General features: G+C 40.1%; 1 protein-coding gene across 6 annotated transcripts; it reads right to left on the reverse strand.

The window, feature by feature from the left end:
* Positions 1–848: 848 nt before the first annotated feature.
* Positions 849–17,654, reverse strand: slf2 (SMC5/6 complex localization factor 2). 6 transcript variants are annotated; one of them, XM_078176287.1, is made up of 21 exons: positions 17,481–17,654; positions 16,653–16,687; positions 13,974–14,518; positions 13,573–13,833; positions 12,826–12,871; positions 10,727–12,186; positions 10,533–10,615; positions 10,322–10,435; positions 10,051–10,218; positions 8,592–8,697; positions 8,415–8,502; positions 8,176–8,317; positions 7,973–8,060; positions 7,655–7,831; positions 6,449–6,543; positions 6,239–6,326; positions 5,985–6,107; positions 5,664–5,741; positions 5,430–5,516; positions 2,821–2,889; positions 849–2,668 (listed from the first exon to the last, which is right to left on the reverse strand). In XM_078176287.1, the coding sequence occupies exons 1-21, from the start codon at positions 17,513–17,515 to the stop codon at positions 1,907–1,909; spliced, it is 4,650 nt and encodes a 1,549-aa protein (XP_078032413.1). In that variant the 5' UTR covers positions 17,516–17,654; the 3' UTR covers positions 849–1,906. The 6 variants fall into 6 exon arrangements, with proteins under 6 accessions (XP_078032413.1, XP_033469738.2, XP_078032416.1 ...); XM_033613847.2 differs by having other exon boundaries at positions 10,727–12,189; XM_078176290.1 differs by having other exon boundaries at positions 10,727–12,189; positions 13,974–14,406; positions 17,481–17,640.
* Between the last annotated feature and the right edge of the window lie 402 nt (positions 17,655–18,056).

The following is an 18,056-nucleotide window of genomic DNA, read 5'->3' on the forward strand; positions in this document are numbered from 1 at the left end:
CTTTCAGTAATTTTTTACTAATTTAATGTCTTTTCCGGGTCTGGAAAAGGAATGAAAATCCATGGCTTTCCAAGATTTTTCATGACTGTGGGAACCCTGTGAAACAGAAAATGTACCCATATACTGCTCTGTGTCACAAATTTGTGTTTTAGCACTTTAGCTTTTTGGAATTGCACGAGTTGTTCAGGTTCACTTCTATTTTTTGTACTGTCTTAGACCCTAGGTATAACATGTATGAATTCTGAGATGGCCATAGTTCCCCTTTAAATGTGGAAAGGAATGTCAAATTCACTGACAAAGCATGGATGTATGCAGTGTCAAAGTCAATCGAATGAAAGTATGTGCTGATAACTACCTTTCAGCTATAGAGCTGTAGGGAAAAAAGTTACATGTGGATGTATTATTATTATCCAGCAGAGGTAGGCTGATATTTCTATTACCTGCAATGCATCCCTTCCTTTCTCAGAACAAGTTAGGGTTATACAGGGGGTGCAATTTTCAGCAGGTATTGTACATCTGTGAAATAATGCATCAACACTGTAACTTTATTTAGAGAGCTCTATTAATCAAATGCAGTTATCTGAACATATTTTGGTTGACAGCTTAATATAGCTGTCTAAAATACTTCCATTTAAAAAACAGTAAAAAAGAACACTGACAAGTGTCCATAAAAACGTACCCAATAACGACTCACTTTAAAATAAATCAGGACAAATTCTATTGCTTTTTTGACAAATATGTGATGCTATCACAAATATATTAGTTGTGTTATTATGAATATATTTATCTTGCTAATATTGGCAGGAGTGGATTACATTTTTACCCAACATATTTTTACAAAAACAACATTTTTTGAACATGTAAACAAATTTTATTTTACTCCATTTGGCAATAGCTGTAAAAAAAAAAAAAAAAAAAAGTATTTTTTAATCAATAAAAAAATATTTTATCAAAGGGTAATTCAACACAACACCCACAAACAACACAACAGTGAAATTATGACGGAATCAACAAGTTAATGTGTATCTGGAAATTATTTACAAAGTAAATTTAACAGGCCTTTTTCAGAGAAAACATTTTCGACGTGCGACAGCGACAAAAACAAAGGGTTTAAACAGTCAAATTAATTATGGCTGAACTCCATTTAGCTCCTTCAGTTTCAGTCTCACTGTCACAACTTACTGAGACATGTGAATACAACAGAGCCATTTCTAATGTTATTAGCACATTTGATTTTCCTATTGTGACAGGTCTGTGTCTGCTGTGAAAAACGGCCTGTCACATTTTTATGAATGAAACAATAACGGCTGAGAAACCTCAGTATAAGATGCTGTTTCTAAACTGATTGCTAGTGAACATGTTGCATAGTCGAGTAGATTTTAAACGTGTCACGTTGTAACTCGAGGCTGATTTGCAGCATATCACACATAACAGTAAATCAGTATTTCAGTTACTAAAGTAAATGTGACACTGAACTATTTTCTTGAGAAATTAATTTCCACAAATGAACACAGTTGACAAGGATGTAAAAAAACCCTCCAATTAAACACAGGTTTTTGTGGGCCGACAGCTACAGCAATGTATATGTAACATCTGTGACCCACATTTTACAAATTGCACACAACTGAATAAGTGAAGAGGTATAGCGAGAAGTCATTTACATAAGATTTTAACATCAAGTTATTTTAAAAAAAAAGACATCCAGTAAAACAACGTTTTGTTGGTTGTGCAACACTAACCAAAAATATGATCTCTGCGATCTCTCCTAAAATGGTTTATTCATAAATAAACAATTTGTATTTGTATACACAATGAAACTTAGGGGTTAATTAAAGAGGATGGGTAGGCAAATAGTGCAAAATGCGCTTCATATTAAGGCAACAGCTGAACACAAATAAAACTGACACTACAGTAGATCACATGCTGCCACCTGGTTGTGGTGAGATGTTTTTCTTGCCTCAACCAGATTTTCAGTCTCCACCTCAGTATGCTCTGCATTTCTAGCCTCCACTTGCTCGTGTACGTAAGGCTCCATCTCTGGCATTTCGTGGTTCAACTCCCTTAGTATTGTTTCTGTTGCTTCCTCAGTTTCCTTTGTGTCATCCATTGCATTATCTCCCTCTGTTCCTTCTGGCTTTACGTCACCCCCAGTCTCATTTGTGTCCATTATATCATCTGCCTCTGTTTCATCTGGCTTTATGTCGCCCCCAGTCTCGTTTGTGTCCACTGTATCATCTCCCTCCGTTTCTTCCGGCTTTATGTCGCCCCTCATCTTGTTTGTGTCGATTGTACCGTCTGCCTCTGTTTCGTCTGGCTTTACGTCCCCCCCAGTCTCGTTTGTGTCCACTGTATCATCTCCCGCCGTTTCTTCTGGCTTTACGTCGCCCCTCATCTTGTTTGTGTCCATTGTATCGTCTGCCTCTGTTTCGTCTGGCTTTATGTAATCCTCCGTTTTATCCGTGTCATCCGTTGTATCGTCTCGCTCTTCCTTGTCCTCGTCCTCAGATATCATTGCAACCTCTTCAGTTCCAGTTTCATTGGGTTCCTCTTCTTCACTCTCCTCCATCACCGGCCCCTCTTCATCATCACTGTTGACCACCTCCTCCTCTTCTTGGCTGCTTGTTAATGTATCCACAGACAAAGGCTGCCAATAATCATACAGCTTACCCTACAGGAGGACAATATAGAATTGTACATCAGAATTATACAATCATTTGACATAATTTGAGGACTCCTTATTTTAACTGCTTTTATCTTTTAAAGACGAAGAATTTGTTTTAAGTAATTATTTATATAAGAGTAAGTATAAGACTACTGTACATGGAGGGGCCTGGTCCTCTGAAGGAGCATCGACCACTTGGTGTAGATCCTGGCCACCAGGTCCTTGACCTGGAGGAAGAAGGGGGAGGTAGACATTGTCAAACACACTTCTACAAGAGAGAGCAGCCTGCTTTTAATGATTGGCTTGCATGACTGCATCTTGAAACAATGACAGCAATGATTGATTAAGGTATCATCAAAAATTAAGATAATTGTTTGTTGACGTCAAAACTTCACCTGTTCCAACTCCTTAATTGTGGATTTTTGTTGACAGTAAGATGGAAAGATCAATCAAGACCAATTCTCAACATTATGATCACCTGTAACAATTTTGTAAGACCAGGCTGTACGTCCCTTACAGCTGAACCAACCAGATAGTGAAACGGAACAGATATAAACATGCGTGATGTGTTTGCGTTCTAAGTGAGGCTACTTCTTGAGTTTTGGCCATCAAAATGCATCAGTAATCATTTGTAATCGCATTGTAGCCCTCTGAATCAGAATCAAATTGGGAGGTGCCGAGAGATTCCCACCCCTACCAAATTCAGTGGGCTAGCGTTTAATGTAACAGTCCTCAAACAAATTAGTTAACCTGACTGGTGTTGTCATGGGCTACACTTGATGTACTTTCGAATGTATATTGTGCACCTCTTGTGTCTTCTGTATTTGTGTCTACCGGGTTGCTATGAATTTTAACTCTGTCTTTTGTCGCTGCTGTTTCACTACATTTTTTACATCAACCTGCCTATAGGGATAACAGATGGAAATTAGCTATGGGCTACAATCTGGCGTATTTACATATACTCATGTATTTGTTCATTAATATGCATTGTCCCTTTAGACTACTACAAACTACTGGCTACTGTATCAGTGTGATCCTCCCTCCCTTCTGAGGAACTTCCCCTTAATATTCCTGACTGTACAGATACTCTGCACCTCTGCCAGGGGTGCTTTGATTGTACAAACTGATCTATCTTTAAGAACTCACCTAAAAGCATTGATTAACTAAATGTTGTGGTGTGCAGCAATGGGATAGTGGATTCATATGAAGGTGCTTTTCTCTTACCAAAATACTAAACCCTACAAAGTTTCTCTGGAGAGGGGACACAATTGCTTCTGCTATTACTAGAAGGGATGTTAGCATGGAACAGCATGAATGTGACGGCATGTCTACGCAGTAAGTGCAGTATAGTCTCTCTGCATGGGGTTAGTTCTGATGAGCAGCTAGTGAATAACTCAAGCAGCTTTTAGTTTAGATTTGCCAGCTATGATTTCTGTGATAAAACTAGTGTCAGGGACAGTGCTGCCATGGACATCAACATAGCATTCAAAGGGTTTTTATTTGAATGAGGCTAGTTAGTAATGGAAAGTTTTGAGAGACTGGTTAAACAAGAGATACTGAGGCAGGTGGAACATCAGGTATGTCCACTTCAACATGTTTAACACACAGAGGTGTTTCAGATGCCAGACTTAATACCATTGGAGGTTTCTGAGAGCAACACTAAGCTCTTACTCACTGACTTTCCCCCAGTCAGTCGCACAATCCAGCCAGTTATTTCTTTGTTACTTCTAATTGTAAATCTCATTTATTAACAGACTCTCCACAGGGTTGTATTTTGTCTGCTATTTTTCTTCTCTTGTACACAAATTTAGCAAAAACAACATGGGTGTGTTATATCATATCATTCATAATAGTGCTGGTTTAATTTCATATCATCCGACTTGTTGACATACTGTTACACATAGCAACAACATAGCTGAAATTGAGACTGCTACCGGCCCATGCTGAGTGGCGTTGTTAGAACTGGGCAGTCTGAATGTTTTATGAACAGCCCCAGACTTTTTAGACTCTTTAATCAACTTGCTGCTCAGAGTAAACTCAGTTAACGGCTCCTCTGGCAGCAGCACAGCACACCTCTCTTCTTCTCCTCTCTCGCTGTACACATGCAGAAACAGGTGCTGCCAAGTCATTTTGTCATAAGCCTGTCATAATGTAAGCTTACATGGTACCTGACAAGAAACTCAATATGTGTGAATGTGGGAAAGTCACCGTAACATAACAGCCTGTCAATAAATGCAGGTCTTTGTGTGTGTGTGTGTGTGTGTGTGTGTGTGTGTGTGTGAGAGTGTACTATGGGGGAAGTCTGATTTTCAGCACTGAGAGAGTTACAGCAGAGTAGAGTAGCAGACAAATGGCTGAGGGTACAGGTCCAAAATCTCTTCCAGGATAGAAGTGTGTCTATTGCCCTCTTAATCTCTAATACATGTTTTTATTACTGATGAATATTTCTAAATTTTTAATATTCATAATATTTCAATTTTTTATATTCTATACTGCTTCGTGCTTTTGACTTAAGTTTTTTTGTGTATTGCCACTGTATTCCTGTGATTTACGTATATAATGCACGGCTGCAAACCAAATGTCCTTCAGGATAATAACAACAATGAAGTTCAAACTTGAAAGCATTCAGAAACAACAAACCTCTGTCAAGGCTGCACTTTTTTTTAATTTGTTGGAGGAAAAAGTAGAAAAATGTTCTGCATGTGGGTTCAAAATACACACCAATACACACACAAATACTCAAAGATCTTTTTGAAATCGAACTCACCTTGCTCCGGTAGAGACATTTCTCGCTCTCTCTAATGTCACACTTAACATGCGTTTCTAGCTCATAGCATAAAACCAGCAGCTGCTTCTGTAAATCAGAAGAAAAAGGCAAAAAACATTAACACACCTCTCACAGGAAGAAGGATATCACCATCTTCAAACATTAAATGAGTTGATTAAAAATAAGTAGCCCAACACTTGAGGACAGAAAAAATGGAAATGATGTAAGTCGCACCTTTTGATGAGCTGGGAAGAACTGAAAATTGGAAGCTTCATTTGCCAAGGTCAGAAGGCTGTAGCAGAGGTAGTAGGACTGAGACAAAGAATACATGGAAAGAAAGTTGCATTATTATAATAATAATGGATCAAACATAATTATGTAAATTATGTTTGATCCATTCACAGTAACATCTGCTTTGATCCATTCACAGTAACATCCAGTTCAGGATTCTTTTACTTACACATTAAAAAAAAATCACTAGACATGACAAACAAGTGGAGAATTCGAGACAGAGTTTTAGGCTGGAACATTTTAAGGTTTCAGGCATATGCTCACCTGTTGGTCTAAGGTGTTCATGTCGTCTTCTTTCTCTTTCTGACTCCTGCTGGAGGAGCTCAGCATGCATCGGAGAAGGGTGGAGGGTTGCATACGAGGCAGGTATGGCCTCAGTTTAGAAAGCTGAGCATACAAGAGCAAGAGGATGGGAGAACTATAGATTATTAACTATAGATTACTGAAGTGCACATATTTCATCTGTTGGGCTCTACAGCACACTGTGTAGGTTTAGGTTACACACTGAAGCAAATTACCTGAAACTCCTTTTCTGTAGGTCTGTAAGTGCAATTTCCGTCCAGCAGTTTTGAGATCATGGACAGACTCAGATGTCTCCGCAGTTGCCTATACAAACAAAAGTGAACAGCTTTTAATGTGCAATACAATAAAATCATTTATCAAAATTAAAAGATTCATTGTTTGGATAAAGAAGAGACAAGCAGAGAAAAACAGATTAAAAGACTTACTTTCCACGTGTGTTGTCAGGCAGCAGTTGAACAAGCAGGCACATGTTGTGGTGGTCATCTGTCAGATCGGTCAGGGCTTGACAGATTCTGGGCAGCTGAAGACATTTCAGATAAATAATCAATAATTAACTATATTAAAAAAATATCATTTATTTTATAAATTAAAGGTGAAAAGGGTTCATAAACACTTTGGTCAGTTGATTTCCATGCTTTAAAAAAAATCCCAACCAAACACTCTGTGAGTTCTCTGTATGCATGTAAGGACATACAATATTAATCACAATAGTTCCAAACATGTATTAAACACTTTTTTCTTTTTTTTTACACCTTTAAAGATTTTCATCTGATGTTAAAAGGTGCAAAGTGTAAAATATGGGCAGAATTTTAGTCTGAAACATTGATAAAATGAACAGGATGTTAAAGTAATAGTTCTGATATTATGTCAAAGACATCTATTTGTGTTGTTACAACTACTATTAGATATCTGAAATGAGCATGCTAACTAGCTAGCCCCAGCCGGTCCTGTCTTGTAATACCACTTATACCTCGAGAGGCAATACGTAGTCACCATGGCATCCAGTCTCCCCTAATCCAACATGAGAGGACGAAGAAGTAGAGCTGCCCTGAGAGCTTATCAATTATGTTAAAAGCACAAGCCCTGGTAAGTGGCACAGTAAACATAAAGATGGCTGAAGCTCTTGGTAAGTGACCTTTATCACCAACCCAACCACCAGCTTGCTGCAGGAAACCACATTTGGCGGAAAACAAAATAGGTGACATAAAAAGAAGCAAAACAAGAGTAAACATTGGTGTGGCTTTCAATCGCTGGAGACAGTTATGTAAGGGATAATGTATAGTGAGCCGGTGACTGTTGAAAAATAACGCTAACTGATTTTGATGCTCCTCAGTCTAAGGCCGTTGCTATGGCGTCTCTAGCAACGGAGCAGCAGAGCAACGGTGATACCTCAAGAAATAAACACCGCAGAATTTTGTTGATTGACCAGTCAGAATCAAGCATTTAAGAGTGCCATGTGGTCAGGCATTACACATTGCACCTTAAGCCAGCTGCCCACAGCGATTAACATGATTTTATATGTCATGTAATGGTAAATATTCAGATTAATGTAATATTTTTCAAAAACTTTTCCAAGCCTGGAAAAAACACATCAGTGATTTTCATGGAATCAGAGGTATGCATGAACTAACCATGGTGTCCCAGTCCTTGATGTTGTTGACAACTTTGTACTGCAAAGGGTACAGTTCCACACTGGACTGGAGGATGAGCCGTGTGTCCAGGCCCACCCTTCCCACCACGGTAAGCAACAACAGCAGCTCATCGTCACTGTATGCCTTTGGACAGAGGCCCATACAGTAAGACAGGTACTGCAGATGAGAACACAGAGGAAACAACCAAGAGGTGAATGATCTGAATGGTGAAGCTGTGCTCTCTTTGCCAAACTCTCTTTCTCACAGACACGACAGCAAACTGCTCCTATCAGACATCTGTTTGCGTTTGCATCTCACCTTCAGGATGTTGTTGCAGTTGTGCTCGGGGAAAATGGTCTGCTCCTTGTTACTAGAGGGACTCTCACTTTTGATACATATGTCCTCCCTACACAAACAGACAGATATTCAACTGCATGAAATAAAAAACAACAACTTTCAGCTCACACTCTAAGCTCTTACATAGGAAACAAGGAAATGTATGAAACAGGAACACTACTCACAGCAAATCTCCCTCTGTGAATGGAGGCTGCAGGTTCTCAAAAGGGAAGAGAGTGACAAACGCAATTCCCATATTCATCAGGACCAAGGCCACATCGGCCAAACTGGGTACCCACACTTTAAACTGTTCATTTCCATTTTTCACTGAGGAAGCACGCACGGGAAAAAAAAAACATGGTTACATGTCTTAACAATAGAAGGAAATACCAAAATACCAAAAGCTTGAGTGAATGGAACTGACCTATCTGATAAGCAGCTGTGCAAGCAATGTCACAGAGGGCCTGAAGAATCTTTTCAGATACTATCCTCTCATTGTGGACTGACATCATCTGACAGAATCAACAAACAATTACTTCCAAAGCTCAGACATTTGGACAGAAATCATTAGTGACATGCTACAGGTGTGCGTGGGGCCTACCTTGAATAGGAAACGGGTAACCTGAGCTGGACAGGGTGAGTGACAGTCGAAAGCTTCCTGGAACAATCCAATATTTAAATGCAGTCTCAGCTGAGCAGGGCTGGACCTGGGGAACATAAGTTGAGAGAAAAGGTATTCATTAAATCAGACAGTAAGATGAAAAACGGCCTTAATACATGGGGCACAGACGTGTCACGTAGGCAGGGTGGCTCAGGGTTTATTTTATTACCTGCTACACAGACTCCGTCTTTGTAGCGTTTGTGGTTGTGTGCCAGCTTCACTGTGTGCATACTGAGTTTTACCAAGTGAAAATGGCAATATTAACTGGTGCTACATGAATTAACTGGATCACTTAGCTACAGGATGCACTGTTATGATTGATTTTAATTAAAAACACACACACAAGGTTGCTCTTCTGTGTCACATTGCCACTGGTACAATGAGGTATTCATTTTAATAATTTTCAAACAGATTGTAATTTTTTTTTTTTTTTTTTTTTTTACACAGTTCAGAGTAGTTTTTACATTTTTTTAAGGGCAGCGGAGGCATGTGTAGGAAAAATAATGGACACATTAACTGTCATGCCATGTTTGTGCCCCATGTATTTCAGATGTAAAGCTTTGGTATTTGTCAATATAGGCTGCAATGTTCACTATAGAGGTTAAAAATTTAATTTGTCCTCTGGGTGGCCTTAAGGAAATGCCATGGTGTCATTAAAATCAAAAGGTCCATCCCCTTGTACGCAGTAACGAGCCATCATACAAGATACAAGATACAAGATTAACTTTATTGTCTCACAAAGTGAGAAATTTGTTCTAGGCTGTTCGCTCATGCTGCAGCCACAACACAGAACCTACAATACGATACAACACAATACCAAACATACAATAGATATGCGCATTCCATATCATACAAGGTGCCGAAAAGTGCAAGAAACATGGTGAATTAAAAAATGAATAAATAAAAGAATGAATAAATAACACCTAATAGGGCTAATAAAATGCTAAAATTATAATAAGTAAAAATACTAACCTGTGCAAAACAAACAAAAGCAAGTCATCTGAGCTCTGGTCTTATCTGACCTTGTTTACTAGCTTTATTGACACAGGAACAAACGAGTTTTTAAATCTGTTCAGTCTGCAGTGAGGAACTCTAAACCTTCTACCAGATGGTAGAAGATGTCTTGTGTGCAGATAAGTTCACATATTGGCCTTAGGGATATGCAAAAGGAGCTGTTGTCAAAGACAAAAACGATTCATCCTCTGGGAAGCATGAATGTGCTGTGCTGATCTGACCATCATATAATGATGTTATACAGTATTTATATGAGTATTACACTTGACATGGACAGGATGGTAGGTCAAAATGATCAACAGCCCTGGGGCAAATGATCAATCTCGTCAATGGCAAGACATGTTGCTCTGAACCTCCCATATGTCCACACAATAAAACAACTTACCAAAGAAGCGTTTTCTGTGCTGCCCCCTGTGGACTGACCATGCATTGTCTGAGCTGCAGTGTATCTTGGCTGAAGATCTGGCCAAATTTCTCCAGGTTGAACACGACTTCTCCTGGAGGCACTTCCCTGATTGCATTGGACATCAAAGAGTAGCGCTGCAAGAATTCCCTAAAAGACAAATTACATAAAAATACAGATAACAGTTAAATGCTGTGAAAGGCATGGTTGCCAGTGACAAGGTATAATGCACCAGTGTTTTTGTATAATTTACTGTTGTTCGGTGGAGACACCCTCCTCTCGGTTCTCCTCAGCCTCCTCGTATTCAGCTATTCTCAACAGGTCCTCTTCACATGCAGTTAGAAGTTGTGCCTCGAGCTCTTTGGCTCTGATGGATAAACAGTGGAAAAAGTTAACTCCTCTCATGTGCAGCTTTGTAGCTCAAATTAAAAGGTAGTTGGAGTGACGTTTTCTGTATAATATACCTTTTAGTGGAGTTAATTTCCTTCAGCATCTGGTCGAGGTTGTTCTTGTAGGTACCACACTTTGTCGTGGATGGCAATGGCTGCTGTGGAAACACAACCAACAACACTTAGTGGTTTTATTGGTCCTTTAGCTTAGCAAGTTCATGCTCATTCATAACTTTATGTACAGCAAAGACAAGCCATGCGAAGCTTACAGTTTTTGACTGGCTGCTGCGATGTCCAGGTGTACTGGGCTCTGAGAAGGCTCCCTTCTCCGGCGTATCTGGAGGCTTGGTAACACGCTCCATCATCTCCTGCAGGGAAATCAGCTGTTCGTCCTCACTGCTCTGGGAGCTCTGGGTTAGATCCACATCTACTGCAAAGCTCAAGTCCAGGTCCAGCTCCACATCTATAGGATCCTCTTCACTCACCGTCTTTCTACGCCCTTCACTTGCCTGCCTCTCCAGCAGTGGAGATGGAGAATGATGAGTTGTAGCAGTTGTGGTCACAGTCTCAGTCTCTAAAGCGCATGTTCCCACATTGTTGGGGAGGAGAGATGTGTGTTTCTCATCAGATTTAACACTCTCATCCTTAAGCTGCCTGCCCAAAGAACTGGTGGGGCTCTTTTTGAGTTTACTGTTTTTGGAGCAAATGGGTTTTAAGTTCTCAAGTTTTACCCGCTCTAATGCCACAGTTGGCATGTAGACTTGTGGGAGAGGAGCTGATGATGAGTCTTGGGTGTCCACTGCATGAGAAGAACCAGTTTTGCGACACAAGGATGCAGTAACAGAAGTACTGGAGCTGGTCACAGTGCTGGATGGACATCCTTTCTCTGAGGATGGGGATTTGATCCCATCTGTCCTGAGCTTTACAGTCTTATGGCCAGTGCTGAATACATAGGTCAAGGGATCAGGGGTGAACAGCTCATCTATATCATTAGGGATTGCAACAGATCTTTTTGGACGGGGGTTTTTGGTCCGTTCTGCCGTGCGACAACTCAGAGAACCTGAATTCGTCTTTGAGGCTGGTTTTGGAGTGCTGTTGTCCGACTTTCTGCTCTCCTCCACATGATTTCCTCTGCTCAGGGTCTTGACTGGCAAGACTGAAGTATTACGGTGAGTATGACCAGAGAGCTGGTTGCCTAACTGAGCATGAGGTGAGCTACCAGTGTCCTTCTGGGGAGCCTCGGAGGATAACAAAGGGTCTGACCTATCCCTTTTATCGTTTTCCACACTTCTTTTCCTCAAACTCTCTTCATCTGGTTTTGGAGGTGACCTTAACTCTATTAACAAAGTATGGTTCTGGGTGAAATTTAAATAGGCTTGCTGCGCCCCCGTTGATGGTTGTCTCTTTAAACAAGTTTTGGGTGTCAGTGATGCACAGGATGACTGGGTGGGTTTAAACGTGGACGACAGTTCCAGGCATGTTGACTGACCACGTGCTGGTTCTGGTTCTGAGCACAGATGGCGATCGATGGTTTTGGGTGACAGTTCCAAGACTGAAGAATGCCTCGATGACGGCTGAGACATCAGTGAAGTGTTGAGTGAGTTGCCAACAGTGGCCTTTGGTGTCTGTGCTTTGCCTGTGTTTATAGCTGGAAGACACAGTTTCTTGGCACCGTCGTCACAGTCCTCAAACTCCCTGCACCTCTTCTGAGATGAGCAATTATAGTCCACTACTGGGGACAGAAAAAGACATCAAAATATACCTTTTTTAAGAATGTAAAAATTCAAATAATTACACATATACTGCAATTTGTGGCATGTAAAAGTAACAGCTTCTTACGAAACTACCAACAGTTCAAGCTCATGTTTATGTTTCCAGGTTTTTAGCAACTTGTTAAAAACACAAGTGCAAAAGCCAAGTAAGTCCTGTGAACACTGTAGTACAGAAAACATGAATATCGATGATAAAGAGAGGACGTTTCTGGATGATTAAAGCTATTTTTTACATTATTTTTTTAATCTGTTATGGTGGACTGTAGTGAAACATTAAAAATAGTACTGTAGCTGAGGATGACAATTATATTCTGCCACTGAGGAAATGTCAACCCAATTATTTATGACATGCCAGACTAGTTGACTTTCCCAATGCCATCTCTGTTTATCACTGAGGTAAATCAAATTCACATTACACACAGGTCAATAACAATTTCAGTGCAGTCATGCTACAAGATGGAAAAATCTTGTTCTACAAACTCAAAAGCCTGTTGTCACTTACTGCAAGATAACATGCAAACAAGGTTAAAGATTGTAGCTTTATGAGTAACAGGTGGAAAAGTGAAAAATGGGCAGATTTACTTTGACATTATTACCTGGAATTAAGTTTTCTCTTGAAGGTGTTCGTTTATGTTGTTGGTCCTACAAAAGAAAAGAACAGAACAATGTGACTATTTAAGAAGCAGGCTTCTTTTAGTAAAAAAACACAGCAACATTCGCATTGCTATGCAGAGCTCCAAACTAACTTTTTCCACTGGTAGCACTGGTACTACCTGTGGACAATTTTAGCAGCACCACCTACATCAACATGTAACACAACAGTTAAAGTTTGCTGGTGTTTGCTGGGAACATAGATGAAATCACCAATGTTCACACCTCAAGTATTTATATACAAAGCTATCTCAAGTTGCACAAATGTTGGACTTTAATTCTGGCAATCCTCCAAACTGACACCAACAATCCTGCATAGTACACTTTTAAATAAATATCAGTAAATTAAACTAAATACAGCCCTGTGATAGTCTGTTGACCTGTTTTAGGTGTACCCCACCTCTGGCCAAATGTCAGCTGGGATAAGCTGTAGCCCCCTCGCAACCCTCGTCAAGACAAGCGGTTATGGATAATAAATGAATGAATAAATGAATGAATTAACTTAACACTTAACACCTGGCAAATGCTCTTTAACTTATCAAATGTATATCGCCTGAATTTTTGTTTTAAAAAGACTGAGAACCCAGCATCATGCTCTCTTCAACGCCACAAGCCTGATTTGAGGTTCGACTTCCAGATTATCAAAACCCCCCACCTGAACTTGATGTTTGATGGAGCATGACAAATGTTACCTGGCAAGGAGCTACAGGACTGTGCATGTTGGGTAAACTGGAACCACTACTCCTGACAGAAGACTGGGGACTCGGAGAAGACTGGTAGACAAGCGGGGGCACCTGGCTGTCAGGGGGGCCACTGGCAGGACTCCAGTGCTCTGAGCCTGAGGGGGCCAGTGTGCAAACTCCTTGAACTGCTCTGGTGTTGAATGATGAGGTAATAGGGGGTCGATGGAGCTGGATAGTTTGTATGGAACCTCTCACCTCGCTTGATTGAGCCTAACAGACAGAGTAAACGTTAATAGCCATAACAATTTAGCACCGCATACTGCTATACTGTAGTACAGGTTATAAACAAGACAGTTTTTTAAACAAGCCCTGGTTTCACTGATGGCTATATTGAAAAAAGAAAACAATACCTTGTTTGATTCTTGTCTTTGTGCAGTTACATTTTTGCTTCCTGAGTAAGACCAGTTGTCCTTGGATTCAGTCCCTTGATCTCTCCTGACGTGGGAAGATGGGGAGTGGTTGCTTAAATCCTTCATGAATTGAGGGGGTGCAGGGTAAAAGACGCCCGGCGGCCTATTAGCTGTAGTACTACTACTAGTTGGTGTGACTGGAGCATACCCAGATGGGCAGAAAGACCCTGGGGGTTGACGCTGTTGGTGGGGCTGAGGACCCAGTCTGCCTCTTGGCATGGTTTGGAACCTATTCACGGAGGCACCAATGTTAGTTGGGCTGCTTGGAACAAACCCTGATGAATGGACTGGTCCCGGAGGATAAGGGGGGTGCCATGGTGGACCCAGTCTGTCCCTGTAGCATGGCTCAGGGCTTTGAAATGGCAACATTCTCCTAGAAGGTGGGTGAGAGAGCCAGTTAGGGACCTGAGAGGGCTTCACTGGAGTCTCCTGGAGAAAAGGTGTGAAATGGGATCTGAAGTGCTGCTGGATTATGAGGTCCTTCACTAAAACAGAGAAGACACACATGTGGATCATGGCCTAACATATCCTAAAATATGGGGTGCCACTGAATGCTCAAGTTTAACCAGGTCTACATGTTGTCATTTGTCAGCCAGCAAGGGCCCATGATGCTTATAGCTGTGGCTGAAACTGTTCCATATAAATCAAGTGCCGTTCAATTGATTTTGCTTTTGTTGTACACTGTTGTTAACATTTTTTATGTCAGGGAGAAAAGGGCCCGAAAACACAGCATGTTATATAAGGCGCCAGGAAAATTTAAGGACCTGTTTACTTGCTAGTTTAACACTGTTCAAACAAGCCTAAGTTTGGGAGGGTAAGCCCTCACTGCCTTGCCTGGGAAAAAAGACAAATGACTCATGTTTTATTTGCTCGGGGCAGATGCAGATTGACATTTGTGATACGGTCAGGTGATGTCAGGCTACTCACTACCACCAAAGCCCTACTGGGGTCTAAAGATTAGTACAAGATTAGTAACAAAGACTATGACAATTACATGATTATAACAATTACAATCACAACATATCACATCACATTGATAGCTGTCCTCTTCATAGGGGCTTTTAATGTATTTTAAAAACTGAATGGATAGACTGTTGAGTCAACATTGTGTGCACTGCATGGCTCTCGTTATATGTACTTCCATGAAAACACCATACAGCACACCAAATATTAATTACGCCACCACATAGCTATAACTGCATATACACTGACAGGAGTGTGTTTCACCAGTGCACAATAAATATGTCCACTGACCACAAAGACAACTGGCTGACATATTCAAATTATCTAGATTTAACTTCCTCAGAATCTGTCAGACAAAAGACTATGTTCAGAAGTTCATACCATCTTATGAGACTGTAAACTGACTCTACACTTAGATCCATTGTCAAGCTCCCACCATATACTCGTTGCCTGGTATATATCCTTTAAACAGCTCTGCAGGGGGAAAAGGTAAACTCTTCTCGATAAGAGAGAAATGGGAAAAAGCTTTATATATCCAGATTGCAAAGTAACAATTGAATGAATGAATGCTCTATTAATGTCAAACACTGCCTAATGTAACTGAAAATAGCACGTAGACTGCATATGCACAAATATAAGATCAGTAAATGGTTCCCCCACTATATCCGTTCTGTACGATAAGTGGCAATCTAATGAAGCCACTCTAATAAATTGTTTTATAATGTGTCCTAAGATTCAGAAGAACTGGTGCACCATTTGTCATAAAACTTCAAATAATTCTTGATTCAAGAATTGAGCTTGAACCATACACAATTATTTTTAACATTTAACAACCTCACACTGGCTCAAAAATGACTTTTAACCTATTTTCTTCTCTTGAGTGAGTTGCTTGCTATTGTTGTAGAAGGGTAAAAACATCCCTAATGTTAAAATGTGGTTTGATGACCTTTTCAGTACTTCTGAGGCAGAGAGGATCAGATATATTAGAAATGAGCAGGTGAACTAATTTCATGCCAGCTAGCAACATTTTATTCAACATTTGGAGAGGATAACAGTGTAATGTCATTCGTATCACCAATTTAATGTGGGAGTTTTAGGGATCGTTTAAGTTGGGTGTTTTGTCTCCTTTTTTGTTTTTTGTTTGTCTCTTCTTTTTTCTATTTTCTTATTTTCTATAAATCCTACAAAGAACACTGTGTTTGCATTAGTTTTGTAAATGCTCTAGTTATCTTCATATCGCATGTCCCTCATTTGCAACATCTCAACATGTAAATATGCAGTACAATACTCTCATTCACAAAGGTGGGGTGGACAAAATACAGGAACCACCTTCAAAGGGAAACAAACAAACTGCTCCAAAACTACTACAAAACTGAATCAACACCTCTTTAAAACATCCATTTATAATTTTTATTTTTATTTATAGCTGGGTTGTTGAATGAACTGCATTTTATTTATTAGTTTTGGATAGGTATACCCAGTAAAAACAACTCTGAATGCCTACTAACGTTGACCAGGCTGCTCTACAGGAACTTAAAGTTCACCATAATAAACAGTTGTGTTATGACCAGCATCACGGTGTAAATCTAATTAATACTCTGTTATTTTCAGCAGACAGCAGCACCTGACGGAGCAGGATGCGACACTCTGACCCACCTTTATTCCTCGGGGATAAATTTTCAGTATGTTTTCTGTAAGAAAGCCAGAGAGGAGGAACTGATCATGTTTGGATTATCAAAGTCACCAAGACGACAATAAAGCAGTTTAGCAGCGTAGTTTTCAAGTAAAATGATACAGAAGTACAGGTAGTGGGAAACATTATCGAGAGAGCTGGCTAAAGTTAACACTCCTAAATATTATTAGCTATAATTAACGGTTTGACGGTTGGTTTCACCGTTGATTAACTGCACGTACAGTACTACCTACTGTACACGCGCTACAAGTGACGTAATGTCCCGTGCTTCTTTCTTCCCCTGGCCATCACCAACAAGACACCTGCTAGTCAGCTCGCCAATCACATTACGCTAGTGACAACAACACGAGAAAATATCATAACTTTATCCTGCGGCTGTGTCGCTTTGAAATTATATTATTTATCCGCAGTACCCCTTGAAAAACCCCAAACACAAACACACGTTAACAAAGTAACGTTAACACAAAGATAAATGTTAGTAAAGTTAGTGTTTATGCTAACAACTAAACGAAGTAGGTAGCTAACGCTAGCTAGATAACTGACATGAAGGTGTGAACATGGCGGCAGTGTTGGTTACCGTTAAGTCTTTACATTGTGACAAACACGAACAGCCCTCTTTACAGTAACTACGTAGTCGAGCAGACATAACGGACTCACTCACAGTGCCTGCCTAACTACATAAAACTGAATATTAGCAAGTTCCTATTTCAGGAAGTGTTCTGTTTAGCTAGCTTGCTAACGCGCTGTCAACTTAGCCATGGAGTGCAAATAAAGCCCGCAGGTTTTCTTACCGAGTGTTTCCTTGGTTTTCTGTTGCTTTTCTCATTTTGAGGACGAGACCGGCTGACAGTATGCACAGACATTGACAAAACCCAGAGCTCCAATGCTACAAACATCTCATCGTCTGCTCCACTCCCGCCTGCAGCCGCTGAAGCCGAATCGCTTCACTATGCGAAATGCATTGTGGAACTTGGAGTCCAACATAAAGGGATAGTCCAACAAAATCGACCGAAGTTCATCTTCTCTGAGAGGAATTTTTATTTTATTTTTTCAACTTTTGATTGATAAGTATTTTTCATGGCTTTTTTTCTTTATGGATCATTTTATGTAGTGGTTATTGTTCACTTCTATTGACCAGAGTCCTTCCCTAAAATCCTTCTTTATAATGGCCATCTGTGTGAGTTGCATGAAAAACAAAGTAAATTGTAAATAAACAAAGAAAATTAATTTGATATACATTCATGTTGGTCAAGTTCCCATGTTTGGTCTGGGAGAGATGATAAGCACATCTTTAAAAAATGATTTTCCAATTTTAATGTTACTTTAAATAGGCTGCTGATATAAGTGAGTTTGGCCACCAATACTTG

Source organism: Epinephelus lanceolatus, chromosome 17 (genome assembly GCF_041903045.1).
Source record: "Epinephelus lanceolatus isolate andai-2023 chromosome 17, ASM4190304v1, whole genome shotgun sequence".
Taxonomy (NCBI): domain Eukaryota; kingdom Metazoa; phylum Chordata; class Actinopteri; order Perciformes; family Serranidae; genus Epinephelus; species Epinephelus lanceolatus.

What these genes read in the sequence shown, in the direction of transcription:
- slf2 (XM_033613847.2), bottom strand. Translation starts at nt 17,515, where the DNA reads ATGAGAAAAGCAACAGAAAACCAAGGAAACACTCG. An exon ending in TGAACACCTTAGACCAACAG is followed by an intron (nt 5,742 to 5,984) that starts GTGAGCATATGC and finishes TCTTTGTCTCAG; the next exon opens with TCCTACTACCTCTGCTACAG. An exon ending in AGAGGACCAGGCCCCTCCAT is followed by an intron (nt 2,669 to 2,820) that starts GTACAGTAGTCT and finishes GTCCTCCTGTAG; the next exon opens with GGTAAGCTGTATGATTATTG.